General features: G+C 48.3%; 2 protein-coding genes across 2 annotated transcripts; one reads left to right on the forward strand and one right to left on the reverse strand.

Annotated features, from left to right (window-relative positions):
* Positions 1-395: 395 nt before the first annotated feature.
* Positions 396-10,012, forward strand: LOC136535030 (UPF0014 membrane protein STAR2-like). Its single transcript, XM_066527380.1, has 4 exons — positions 396-695; positions 841-980; positions 3,362-3,476; positions 9,640-10,012. Exons 1-4 carry the CDS (start codon positions 396-398, stop codon positions 9,949-9,951), a joined length of 867 nt encoding a protein of 288 aa, XP_066383477.1. The 3' UTR covers positions 9,952-10,012.
* Positions 10,013-10,015: 3 nt separating this feature from the next.
* LOC136535037 (protein STAR1-like) lies at positions 10,016-13,651 on the reverse strand. The gene is made up of 4 exons (XM_066527382.1): positions 13,451-13,651; positions 13,017-13,349; positions 10,614-10,801; positions 10,016-10,519 (listed from the first exon to the last, which is right to left on the reverse strand). Exons 1-4 carry the CDS (start codon positions 13,467-13,469, stop codon positions 10,265-10,267), a joined length of 795 nt encoding a protein of 264 aa, XP_066383479.1. The 5' UTR covers positions 13,470-13,651; the 3' UTR covers positions 10,016-10,264.
* Between the last annotated feature and the right edge of the window lie 272 nt (positions 13,652-13,923).

Below are 13,923 nucleotides of genomic sequence, written 5' to 3' on the forward strand. Positions count from 1 at the left end.
CATCTATGCCGCCGCGGTAGATATATGGGTGCGTGGTGATTGATTTAAGTGGCGACCTATTTTTGGATCGCAGAGTGCGGAGCATACGTTCATCACCCAATCTTTTCTTTGTTGTATGCATCGGTGGTGAAAATATGAAGTAGCTAGTGCTGGCTGACAACCCCCGCACAATATTGCCTCGAAAACGATAGAAACGTAGGTTTTCGAAAAAGAAAAAGAAAACGATAGGAACGAAGATATCCATGAACAGTCACATTCATGAAACCATACTTGTATAAAACATTTCATGCATGTCTAATAACACGCAGCAGATAGCTATCTTCACTTTCTATAAAGCATTGCTGATTTGTTGTGGAGGATGTCCTTGGCTGTGGTAGCTGAAGCCTAAACATATGATGGAGCACGCGACGGCGTTGCTGGAGCAGACGCTGGCGCCGCCGCCGCGGCAGCCGGACCTGGGGGAGCCAGTCTTCTTGCGAGACTTCCTGGTGGGCATGCTCAAGCCGGCCGCGTCCATCGCCGTGGTCGCCCTGGCCGTCATGCTCAGCTTCACGCAGCGCCTGGGCGTCGAGGGCGAGACGCTGTACGCCGTCGCGCGCTCCTTCGTCCAGCTCCTCCTCATCGGCTTCGTCCTCCACTTCATCTTCGTCCAGAAGAACACCACACCTTCGATCCTCCTCACCTACCTCTTCATGGTACGTACGTAGTTGATGTGTTCTTGGTTTCGTCCGTGGATCAGGAAAGTTTCACCCCTAATAAGATGAACTGATGGCTAGCTTTATTAGCTACTAATCCATCAGTTTGGTAATGATTAATGAACAACATGGCACACACATGCAGGTGACGGTGGCCAGCTACACGGCGGGCAAGCGCGCGAAGCAGGTCCCCCGCGGGAAGCACATCGCCTTCGTGTCCATCCTCGTCGGCACGGGGACCAGCATGATCCTGCTCGTCCTGCTCAAAGTCTTCCCGTTCACCCCGCAATACATGCACTACAGGAAACTGGCTCTTTGCCGACTGCAATTTTCTTTGCCAACTGTTTTTTTCGACACTCGGCAAAGAGGTCCCTTTGCCAACTGGAATTTCCTGCAGTCGGCAAAGCAGGATTTGCCGACTGCCTGGATTTGCCGACTGCCAGGCAGTTGGCAAAGAATTGCAGTCGGCAAAGGCAGGCCATGGTTGACGCCATCCACACCGTCACCTTTGCCGACTGCCACTCCGTCAGCAGTCGGCAAAGGCGCAGGCTTTGCCAACTGCCATCCTCCCTGGCAGTCGGCAAAGAATTTTTATTTTTTTTGATTTTCGATCCCAGTTTTTTGTGTTGCCTTGATACAGTAAGTACATGATATATTCCAAGTTTGGGATCATTTTGATTTATTTTGCTATATTCCGTAGATTTTTTCTGTTTCTTTGATTTTTTCCGGCAGCTCCAGATTTGAACTGCAGGTACATGAAATAATAGAATCCGGCCATTCAGAAAATGATATTCATGATGTTTGGAGCATGTTGAGGCCGTGTGCGGGGCCTCGCGTGAAATTTCGACCGTGTTGGTGTCGGAACACGCCGAGCCACGCGCGTGAAAAGTGTTTTTAAATTTTATAAAATCGAAACGGAGTCCGAAAATGACGAAACTTGACGACGTGTCTTGTCATCGCATGCGGAGGCTGTGGTAAAAATTTGAGAAAGTTTCAAGCAAGTGGCGATGTTCGACCCCACCGCCGAGCCCCTGGACACAGACCTCCTGCAGAGGTTGGGACCAGGGAAGCAGCACGGCCGCTACTACATGGCCCACAGCGCCCTCGACCCGTCCCAGGTTCCTACGCTGACCCAGGTTCGATCCACGCCCACGAGCTCCAGCGACATCCCCGTAGCGCCCCGGCGGCAGTCAGCGTCACAGGTAAGTGCCGTTTCGTTCGTCGTTCACTCGTTTCGCACCTGTACATACAATCAACACTGCGGATGTAATATTGCAGGCCCAGATGGAGGCCAAGATGGAGGAGAGGATCGCCACGTTGCACGCGCAGATGATGGCGCAACAGATGGCTTACCAGCAAAGCCTGCAGCAGCACTACAACACTCAGATGCAGAACATGGCCAGCTTCTTCCAGTCCATGCAGACGCCCGAGGCGTCTACACCGCCTCCTCTTCCAATGTTCGCTCCACCGCCTCCTCCTCCAGAGTTTTTTCCTGTGCCTGCTCCTGTCGCTCCTGGAGGAACCCCGGTGAGTATATTGACTCTTGCTTTAACTTGTGCGTCCATGCTGCAGATACTAATGACATCACTTGGCGTTTAACTTGTGCAGGTACAGTCGGCGGGTTTGAACCCGTCTCCTGGAGGTCCCGGCCATCAGATGATGTTGTATCCACCACCTGCACCCTATCCACCATATCCACCTCCGCGTGGCCCTCCTCCGACGTACTCGTGGCCGCCGGTGCGCGGAGGGTGGCAGTACGCGCAGGCGCCTCAGTTTGGTCCAACGGGGTTTCTGTGGGCAAACCCTGGGGGCTCTGGGGGCGGAGCGGACGACGAGACCGGGGACGGCGCGACGAGCTAGGTACTTGTCGATTCTGTTATCATGTATCCACCGTATCGTCGAAGTTGTTGTCATGTATTTCTTTTCTTCGTTATGGACCTAGACTTGTTATGTTGAACTTCGTGTGATGGACGTCGACTTATGGTGTTCGACGTGTTGGACTTCATGTGATGGTTGTAATGCACTTGTGTGGTTGTTATTGTGACATATATGTGAGATATATGTGATGTTGTGCGTTATTGTGATATATGTGGTGATGTTGGCGACAAATGTGATGAAATTGTGATATAAATGGTGCTACCGGTGCTTCTGGTGAAATTGGATTATAATTTGTGATTTTGCAGGGTTTTGATGCGAGAAAACAGAAAACAAAAGCAAAAAAAAAATTCCAGCTTTGCCGACTGTTTACAGTCGGCAAAGCTGGGCAAAAAAACCCAGGACAGAATCTTTGTCGACTGCAACTCCGAAAGCAGTCGGCAAAGAACATTTCAAAAAAAAAATATTTTCTTTCTTTGCCGACTGCCGAGCTGCCGGCCAGTCGGCAAACAATTTTTGAAAAAAAAATTCTTTACCGACTGCCGAGGAACCAGCAGTCGGCAAAGCCTGCCGTCAGGGCTGACGGCGCCACGTGGCTATGCCGACTGCTGGCGTGGCAGTTGGCAAAGGATTTGCCGACTGTGTGCCACGTGGCAGTCGGCAAATCCTCCTTTGCCGACCCAGGCTTTGCCGACTGCTCTTTGCCGACTGCCACGTGGCTTTGCGGTCGGCAAAGCCTTTGCCGACTGGGTTTATGCCTTTGCCGACCGGGGCAAGCAGTCGGCAAAGAGGCGTTTTTCTGTAGTGATGATCCCCATCTCCGGCATGGTAATCGGAAACGCCATGACCATCACCGGAGTCGCCATGAAGCAGCTCCAGCAGGACATCAAGACTCATAAGAATCTGGTCAGCTCCGAACCCCCTCACAGTTTGGCGCTACTTGCTGCTTGTTTCTTTCCCTTAATTATTGTCCCGTCGTATCCATTGGGTACGTTTTGGTAGGAATAGAAGTACCAGTCCAGTCCCAACTCCCAACTAAAAGATTATGAAAAGGTTTATTAAAAAAAAACTATGAACTAAAAAACCGTGGTTGTCATGCCGAATTTTTTACTATTTTGCCCTTTTTTCGAAAGTTTCTCTCAAATAGACCCCTGGCGGAAAGAATTCCGGAAATGGACCCTTGGCTCGGCGCCAGAGTGACTGGCGCCGAGCTCGGCGCCATGGTCACTGGCGCCGAGGTCCTGGTCACGGGGAAATAGCCTGCCAGGGGCTCGGCGCCAGAGTGACTGGCGCCGAGACACATGCATTTAACCCAGCCTGCACTTCTTCCCCGAGCTGACTTTTGGCTAAGTCCCTAAATTTACCATAAGATGGGCAACTTAGAATTTAGGGACTTAGCCAAAAGTCAGCTCGGGGAAGAAGTGCAGGCTGGGTTAAATGCATGTGTCTCGGCGCCATTCACTATGGCGTCGAGCTCGGCGCCAGTCACTCTGGCGCCGAGCCCCTGGCAGGCTATTTCCCCGTGCCCAGGACCTCGGCGCCAGTGACCGTGGCGCCGAGCTCGGCGCCAGTCACTCTGGCGCCGAGCCAAGGGTCCATTTCCGGAATTCTTTCCGCCAGGGGTCTATTTGAGAGAAACTTTCGAAAAAGGGGTCAAATAGTAAAAAATTCGGGTTGTCATGCCATATATAGACACTAATAAACATAGAAATTATATTCACATGAATAGTATAAAATATTTTCGGCCAGTTCACTGTCTTCTACTACCTTCTATCATCTACTCATCATACATTTTCCTATCATTAATTTCTGTGCAAATATAGTTTCTTGCATAAGAAATGATTTCCTTATCTCAACTCTTTAATTTCAATACTACATCACTATTTTTCTTACTTGGTATCTTAAATGCTATGCTATGAAAATCGTCCTAATCATCCCATTAAGACTGCCCTTGTCTTCTTATTTCAACATTACACACGTACAGTGACGATTTTCTTTGTAGTGTTATTGCTTTGGGTCAAGGCTATTCGCAGGCATTCAGCGTATAGGCTTGACACAGGCCACGTTGAAACAGCATATACTGGGTTTAATTTTCTTTCGGCATTATGAAAGAGAAAGTTCCTGCACAAGGAAGGTTACTTTTTATTTTAACATTAATGATGGTCGCTTTGGGTGATGCTAAGTTTAATAGAGCAGACCTGCTAGAGCCCGGATGCTGCCGCGCAAAGGGAGTAAACGAGCGCATAGCGTGTCGGGCTCACGAGGGAGCGCACCAATTGTGGGCCGGCGCCGCCCGTCGGCCCGTCCCAGGCGTCGCCCCCGCTGCTCTAAACGTCGTCTTTGCCGCTGGCCACCATGCACATCCTATGTGCAATACCCGATCTACTTTTAAAACATCCAGATGCAATAGTTATAACATACAGAAGAAAACAAATAAAACATTTAAAACAAGTGTATGAAACACTTACGAAAACGTCTGAAAAATATTTGAAAACCATTGCAAACGTATGCAACATTTAGATGAAACACTTGTAAGCATACGTATGAGACACCTGAAAACACTTCAAATATATGCCTGCAACATGCATGTATATGTAACATCCAAATCTATCTACTTTTGCAATATTCGTTTGGAACAGATGAAACATTTGGAATATACATTTGAAACAAAAGTGTATAGCCATTACAACATGTGCAACATCCCGATCTACTTTTGTAACATCGATATACAACACTTGTAACATACCTCTGAAACATGTGAAACACTTAAAATATACTATTGCAACATGCGCTTTCAGCGTAGCATCTGTTTGCTGCTTGGACGAATGAAGGCTCGTCGACACGGAGCTCGATGCCGCAGAGTGGTGCGGAGGTCGCCGGTGTGAATCTTGTTGGCTACACGGACCTCGGCAGGGGCAGGGGCAGACAGATGGAGCGCGGTCGCGACGGGAGGCGCGAGTCTGGGCGGGGGCACACGGCGCGGGCGAGCGGCGGGGACGCGGGCGGGGCGACGTGGTCGAGGAAGGGGTCCGTCCCGAAGCAGGCGACGCGGGCGGGGTGAGGCACAAAGCGAGCGGGCGACTTATACGAGGTCCGTCCAGATGGGCGGACGACCTACCGTTAACCGAGATAACAATTTTTTTGCCGAAAAAAGAGAGGAGAGAGGAGGTTGAGGGATCCAGAATACTTATATTTTGGTATAAATTTTGAAGTCCGGATCCCGATATTACAGGACGGAGGCCGTGGTTGTTAGCCCTATGGATCCAAATAGAACCTCAATACTAGTTATAATTAGCTCATGACATTAGAGCAGCGCAATGTGTAGTCATTATAAGCAACTGAATGATGGCCACACTATAGTCTTAGACTTAAGGTCTATTTAGCTCGTATAATCTAATAAAAATTAGCTCTAATATATCAAACAGATATAGACAGCCAAATAAACCGCACGACACTAGTACTAATAGCCACTAGTCTTTGAGGCAATATGCCTTATTCATCTTGTTGTGCCGATACATCGTGCTACTCTTGGTCTAGGCAGGACACTATGGCCCCTCCCCTTTACATGTGCCATGCTGGCTAGATGGGCATGTCGGGCACCGAGCCCATGCAAGCTAGGACCTGACCGCTTCACGCAAGGATGCACCCATGTCGTCGCCTCTGCCGTAAACGAGGACGTGGACCGTACAGCTCCGCACGAGGTCGCGCCGTAGTCGCGAGCCAGATGGATGGAGCCGGTGCCGGACCACCACTGCACTGCACGCACCATCATCGAATCATACACCTGCAATGGATTCTAACGAGATTAATCATCCGGATCAGAAAAACGAAACTCTGATTGAGGTTAGCATGCATCCCCCAAGAAACAGTCCAGGATCTCAGGCACTTGCAAGCTGGATAAGCATTAGTAGACCACTCACTGTTACAAATACCATTAAAAGTGCACGATCAAATTTAGGATAGATAGCTAACTATTAAGAGGAGAATTCTAAAGCATTGTCTAGTGCCACACTAGGTGATGACTTACTTTACATTTTTTTTTGAACGCAATGGCAAGAGCTCTGCCTTTCAATTAAGATATGAAAAGAAAGTTTATGTACAAGCAAAGACAAACGAGATCAAGGTTTCATCCCCCCTTCCCCCCATACACCTGTGAGCTAAACGTACTCGAGAGCTCTCTTCCTTTGTTGTATGTCTTCATTTATCCTTGCGGCTACCTGCGGCACCGTTTGTATCAAGTTGTAAAAAATTCTCCTATTTCTCTCCTTCCATATATTCCAGAAGGTGTAGATAACTACCCTGTTGAGCCGCCTCCGCTCAGATCTTGGCACTTTTGCTGCCGCGTGTTCCCACCATGACTTGATGTGGGTGGGGTTTACCTGGAGCTGCTGTTGCAGTTGAGTGAAGTTTTCCCACGATAAGATTTGATCCCAAACCGCCTTGGCAAAAGGGCAACAAAGGCATAAGTGGAGGCCTGTTTCTAAGGGCCCGTTGCACATGACACATTGTTGTTGGTGCGGCCACCCTCTCTTCTGTAGGTTACGAGCCGTTAGAATTTTATCTTGCACTAAGATCCAGGCGAAGATCTTGCATCTGTTCTCCACATGCGCTTTCCAAATCAAGTCTGTACGGAAGGGCGGTAGCGAACCCCTGAATTGGATTATGTATGCCGAGCGGGTGGAGAAATTCCCATCATTGGTCCAACGCCAGGTGATGGTGTCCTGGATGCCCTGCTGTAGGTGCACATCCTGTATTCGTATCCAGAGGGGTACAAACTCCTCTATGTGGGTAGCCGAGGTGATTTTCCTCCCTAGTTTACGCATCCAATTGTTGTTCCGTAGCTCTTTTTGCACCGTTTGGTTAGTCCTTGAGACTAGCCGGAACAAGTTCGGGGCTAGATACTTAGGAGCCTGTCCATCGAGCCAACTGTGGTGCCAAAACCTTGTCTTTGCACCATCTCCCAAAGATATATTGATTGAGGAGTTGAAGAAGAGTCGGTCATCATCAGAACACGGGAGCTCTGAACCGCTCCAAGGCTTGGAATCGTCCACCCATTCTTGCCAAAGCCATCGCAACCGGAGAGCTCGCCCAAATCTCTCCAGGTCAGGGACGCCTAAACCCCAAGGTCTTTTGGTCTGGTAACTGTCTGCCAGTTAACTAGGCAGTGTCCGCCGTTTGCATTCTCCTCCCCCTTCCACAAGAAAGATATCCTGATTTTATCTATCTTCTTCTTAGCCCAAGCGGCGAGAGGAAACACTGTCAGGTGGTAGGTTAGCATGGAGGAGAGGACAGAGGTTACAAAAGTGAGGCGTCCCGCCCTGTTCAGCCATCTTCCTTTCCATTTGGGTAGCCTGTGCCCAATCCGGTCTATGAGAGGTTGGACATGGATCCTTTGCAGTGATCTAATATGGAGTTGTAGCCCTAAATATTTGCATGGGAAGCCCCCTCTAGTACCGGTGAAAGGTGACAGTACTTGGTCTAGGTCGACGTTTCCACAACCAATCGGATGCACGGAGCTCTTTTGTAGATTAATATGGAGTCCCGAGAATGTGCCAAATGCTTGCAGGATGGTTTTGACAGCTTCTACATCGTCTTTTGTGGGACTGATGAAAATGGCGGCATCATCTGCATACAATGAGGTTCTCCATTTAGCCGCCGTGATTGGTAAGGGGGTGAGAATCCCCTGTTGAGTTGCTAGGTCAAGCAGACGTTGAAGCGGGTCCATAGCTAGGATGAATAGCATCGGCGAAAGCGGATCTCCCTGGCGGACGCCTCTGGCATGGCTAAAGGTGCCCCCCTGTCGCCCATTCAGCATGGGTGTCGAGGATGATGTACGTAGGATGATAGAGATCCATTCCCGCCATCGCTGGACGAAGCCCAGAGCCTGCATCGTCTCAAGCAAGTACCCCCAGTGTACCGTATCAAAGGCTTTGTGGATGTCTAATTTCATGAACAAAGCCGGAATCTTCTGCTTGTGTAGTCTTTTTACCGCGCTCTGGACGTACAGAAAATTATCGTGGATGCTTCTCCTTTTTATAAATGCGCTCTGGCAGTTCGAGACCAGGGAGTTGAGTCGGGGGGGCAAGTCTGTTAGCTAACACTTTGGAGAAGATCTTTGCAATGCCATGGAGAAGGCTGATGGGTCTAAAGTCGGTAATTCTTGTTGCATCCGTTTTTTGGGTAGAAGGATAATGGAAGCCAAATTTAGCCATTCGAAACTCTGGGCATTCAATGTGAATAAGCTGTTCATGGCTGCCATAACATCCTCTTTAATGGTTTCCCAACAAGCTTTGAAGAAGGCGCCCGTGAAGCCATCCGGTCCTACTTTACATTTGCATTAGGCCTCCTAGTGATGTGGTGAGGAAGCAAGTGAAAATATTTTAAAAATGTCAACTTAGTTCTTAATGGTGTTGGTATTCAATGGAACACATTTGGAGTTAGCACACTTGTAAAAAGACTCGAGAGAAGTTGTTGGTGTAGAGTGTTTTTACTCTAGAGCTGGTCGGTGGGCACGGAAGTGATGCCACCAGAGAGTTACTTCAGCAAATTCCAGAGAGAGCAAGCGCAGTCACCAAGAGCTCTCCAGCTATCCAGTGAGGTCACCGGAGAGATCACTGGAGCTTTGTTTAGAGGCGGCTGAAGGCTGGGAGTTTAGGTCCGACTCCGACCGCCGCACCATGCCTCAGCACTTAAACTCGCACATCGATATTAGAGTGGTGGGACATGAAAACACTTTATATTTTAATTTTGTTTTTACAATTGGACTTTGCACCGTTTTTTTTATGCTACCGTTGTAGATAGACGACCCGAGCGTGCAGTCACAGCTCGCAGTCTTTGGAGAGAAGCAGATGGAGGGAGACAGACGGGAGTCTGTTAGATAGAAGAAAGAGAGCGCACCATACGACTGAGATCTAATAACAGACCAGGCTAATCGACCGAAACCGAACCACCTCAAAGACATCATCTCCCGAAAGAAATACTAACTTTTGTATGATCATTGTAACCTTGCAATTGCAGAATGCGGATACGTATTACATACATTCTTGTGTGCCGTTTTCTATATATACAGGTGGAGACGGCACTTGCTCTGGGTGCTACTCCGCGTCAGGCGACACTCCAGCAGATAAGAACGTCGCAGGAGATCGCCTTGTCCCCCGGCATCGACAACGCCAAGACCCAGGGCGTGATCAATCTGCCGGGCGCCATGACAGGGCTCATCATGGCGGGCGCGTCGCCGCTTGAGGCCATCCAGGTGCAGATCGTCCTCAAGAACATGCTCATGGCCGCCTCCACCGTCAGCAGCATCGTCTCGTCCTTCCTCTGCTGGCCAGCCTTCTTCACCAAGACCTTTCAGCTCAAAGAGGAGGTCTTTGCTGACTAGCTAGCGTTCCTAATAATTACTTGCTCTGTTTCGAACTATAGGTCGGTTCAGCTTTGTACCAAAATTCTTTGTTTTCCAACTAAGTTCTCAAGAAAATGTACTAACGTTTACACTTTCAAATAAAAAAACAAATTAAAGCAAATCCGCCAACAGCCTTACATACACTGGCTGTCGAAGGCTCGAAGCTACTTTAACAGATGGTATACACGAACAGAGGAGATTAGAAAGATAACCACGTCCGATCCTTTCCATCCCGCACAGCAGCTAGAAAGCATCCGAGGAGCTGAAATCTGAACCAAGCTGCAACGAGGATTTAGCTGCTGAGCTCCAAGAAACGCCTGGCCATCGGGTGCTTGGCGTCGGACAGCTCGGACGGCGCGAGCACCTCCACGATCTCGCCGGCGACGACGAGGCACACCAGGTCAGCAATGCGCTGGATCTGCTTCACGCTGTGGGAGACGATCACTGTGGTGAGCCCCCTCGTCTTCTTCAGCCGCACGATGGCTTCCTCGATGTTCTGCGTCGAGATGGGGTCCAGCGCACTCGTCGGTTCATCCAGCAGGAGCACCTGCAGCAACCGATCGATCTCAGCAAGCCGGCCATGGTGGAGGACAATGCCAGGAAGACGAAACATGCATCAGAGGTGACGGTGGTGCACATGCCTCGGGGTCGTTGGCGAGGGTCCGGGCCAAGGCGACGCGCTGTGCCTGACCGACCGACAGCTCGGAGGCCGGCTTGGAGCACAGAGCAGGGTCCAGATCCGCCAGGCTCAGCAGGTTCTTCACTTCGGCTTCAGTGAGCTTCTTGCCGCGCAACTGCGGCCCGTATCGTACGTTGTCAGCCACGGTTCCTGCCAAAAGCACGCGGGAAAAAAAATAAGATAAATCTGCTTAGGCATTGTTTGATTCACATGTATCCCACTACTACAGAACTGACTCTCAGGACAGGCATTGATGTTGAAGTCTATACTAGTGTCCTAAATTCACGTGTATCTAAGTGGGTTTGTGTGGAATTTTAGTTTAAATCCCTTTCCACTCCACTCCAACGACATATTGATTGAGGTTATTTAGGCATTCATATAAACCCTTAGATAGCTGACTTTGTTTTAGCTTCTGGCTCTCTATGTTAAATTTTAGGGGACACGGTGGAAAAAAAAAAAGAAATTCAAAAACGTTCGACCATTGATTAGGGGACTCTAATATCGACATCAACAATAACATTTATCGAATCTATTATGTCTCTAAAAAAAAGTTAGGGGTTGTGCCTAATCTTGTCCTGACTAATCTTAGACAAATTGTGGTTGCCTCAAAAAATTTGGTAAATAAATTGATTCATACTTGTAGTTAAGTTTGACAAGAAAATGAATATATGCTTTATCATGCTGTTGATACATTGTACCATTTTTTGAAAAAAAGAAAAAGAAAATAACTCTATGAGGCGTAGGAGGGTACTAGAAAAGCATGATGCACCATAATTATAGCGCTAGACGAAATAGCTGCCTACAAAATTATGACATGACTAAATGTGGCGTGGCAATATTAGGCATGAACTAAACATGACCTAACCACTTGTACCACTACGGAAAAAAACTGTGAAGTAACCCCTAAATCCAAATGCAAGTTACCCACCTTTACCATTATGAAAACTAACCTAAAGTAACTCTCTAATCTTCATAAGTATCCATGTATGCTATTATCTTTTATAATATTAATAGTACGAATGTTCCTTCCGTACATGTTTGTTCCACCAAAAGACATACGGGGCCGGGCCATTGTTGCGTCTCTCAAACAATATTAGATTTTTATGATTATCTAATGGTTTCTATTAACTAAAAGAGCATGTAACAAATACAACAGGTTCAACAGTTACACTTGGAATGAAATAAAGTAAGTTGCAACATTTACATCTAAGTTAGCCACCTCTGCTAATAACCTAAAATAACTCTCTATGTGTATCCAAATTGTTCGCATCCGTTAATTAGAAAAATATGCCAAAGTATATAGAATAATTGATAACTGAAGTTTATTACAGCTAGACACAAATAAGAGAGCGTCTATATAAGTATTGTGTTAGAATATGAAGAGAACAGAATTGATATGGGCCCTAAGTTTATTATGAATTTCTAACTCTTATAACTCTGCTACTCAAGCGAAATTAAGTGTTTATGAACCATTAAACGACTAGACACAGTCCATTTAAATTGGAGCAGTTCTTGCTTGTCAGTTGAAGTTTGTGATGATTTCATTAAGTTAAGTGCTTTTGCTGGCTCTTCCTTAAACAATCAATTGTTTACTAGCACTAATCTTGTTTAATCTACAGAGTATTTTACGGTTATATATTTGAAAGAGACAAAGCTACCTTACATCCAGGCAATACAATACACTAGACCAGATCTTCAGTGATCCTAAAATATTCCGTGCACAGTCAAATTCAAAACTACCGGTTGCTTGATAAATTAGTTGTGTACTATCAAGGTAAAAAAAAAAAAATCTGAATGGCATCCCAACTTAAATTTATCAAGTGTTCAAGTTTTGTTTAAAGGTTTTTTTTATTAGTTTTGTTTAAAGGTTATGACTTAGCAGTTGCCTTCCTTCCAGGTTCGCCATCACGTGCATGATGTGCTCAGGATGGTTATTACTGCATCTCAGGATGTAGAGGCCAAGCACAATTTGCATTGTATATGTGAAAAGAAAAATCATGGTGTGCTCATCAGAGTGATGGCACATACTTTATCATCATGCACAGCCCTGTTGTCTGAGTAGAGAAACGGTGCTTATCACCTGGGACCTTGTTGATGACCTATTCAATCTTGAAAGGTCAGCTGGATAGCTTATCACAGTTGGCCACTAGCTGTCTACCCACTGCCAACTTATACGCGCTAAGCAAATAACAAATTGTGTTTTTTTTCCCGCTTTATTCAGGCAAATAATTCACCAAACAGAACCTTCTGTTCTTAGCGACATCGATCAATCAATTAGATAGATTGATTTCGAGTTTCAGGTGCATCAAGAAAAAAAAAACAGCTTTATTATCAATGTATAGATGCCCGCCGGAGTCGGACGTACCGTCGAACATGGCGGGGAGCTGGAAGAGCATGCCGACCTTGCGGCGCAGGGTGAGGACGTCGATGGCGCAGATGTCGGCGCCGTCGAGGAGCACGGCGCCGGGCGCGGGCTCCCAGAGGCGGTTGAGCGCGCGGAGCAGCGTGGACTTGCCGCTGCCGCTGGGGCCGATGACGCCCATGACGACCCCGCGCGGCACGTCGAGGTGGACGCCCCGGAGGATCTCCTCGCCGGTCGCGTCGGCGCAGCGCCGCAGCCCGCGCACCCGTATCTTGGGCGCCGCTTCCCCGCCGTTGTCCACGCCGTCCACGTCCAGCAGGTGCTCCCGGAGATCATCTGCGCATGTCGTCGAATCATATCATCACGGACCTGGTAGATGGTAACAATGGTCTGATCCGATCGTAAGATCGACCAGTTGAGTTTGCTTGGTTGCTCACCTGACGAAGCTGAGCCCATTATTGGAGGAGGAGGAGGGAGAAGAGCAGGGGATGGAGGCCGGAGCTGCTAGCGAGTAGAGAGAGTGGCCGCAGCTCTCACTCTCCCTCGGTGGAGGGAAAGGTGTGTAGGAGGGAGATGGTGGGGTGCCGATCGCGCGTCCCGTCTCCGTGTGATGTGGTGCTTCGGCTTTTCGGAGCGCAGCAAAGATGGGTTCTTTGTTAGGTCTCGCAGTCTCGCTACCTAGCTTTATCGCGGGGCTTCAACTGAGGTGGGCGGCTTTGTGGTGTGCGTTGCGTGACAACTCGATCGGCGGCCGAAGAGCGGTGGCATTCGGTGGCGGCCGGTCTCGGTGTCGGTCCCCCGGACGGTCCCATGCATGGCACACAGCTTCTCGGTTGGGTCGTTCTGACTCTTCCTGTCCAATAGCTTATCAGGTCTGGATCTCGTTTCTCTTTCTCCGTCGGAGTTGTAT

This window comes from Miscanthus floridulus, unplaced genomic scaffold, assembly GCF_019320115.1.
Source record: "Miscanthus floridulus cultivar M001 unplaced genomic scaffold, ASM1932011v1 os_2481_2, whole genome shotgun sequence".
Taxonomy (NCBI): Eukaryota; Viridiplantae; Streptophyta; class Magnoliopsida; order Poales; family Poaceae; genus Miscanthus; species Miscanthus floridulus.

Coding starts and splice junctions, on each gene's coding strand:
- LOC136535030 (XM_066527380.1), top strand. CDS start 396: ATGGAGCACGCGACGGCGTTGCTGGAGCAGACGCTGGCGCCGCCGCCG. Junction 696..840: donor TCCTCACCTACCTCTTCATG/GTACGTACGTAG, acceptor ACACACATGCAG/GTGACGGTGGCCAGCTACAC. Junction 3,477..9,639: donor TCAAGACTCATAAGAATCTG/GTCAGCTCCGAA, acceptor CTATATATACAG/GTGGAGACGGCACTTGCTCT.
- LOC136535037 (XM_066527382.1), bottom strand. Junction 10,802..13,016: donor GCTCCCCGCCATGTTCGACG/GTACGTCCGACT, acceptor TGCTTTTGGCAG/GAACCGTGGCTGACAACGTA. Junction 10,520..10,613: donor CCCTCGCCAACGACCCCGAG/GCATGTGCACCA, acceptor CGGTTGCTGCAG/GTGCTCCTGCTGGATGAACC.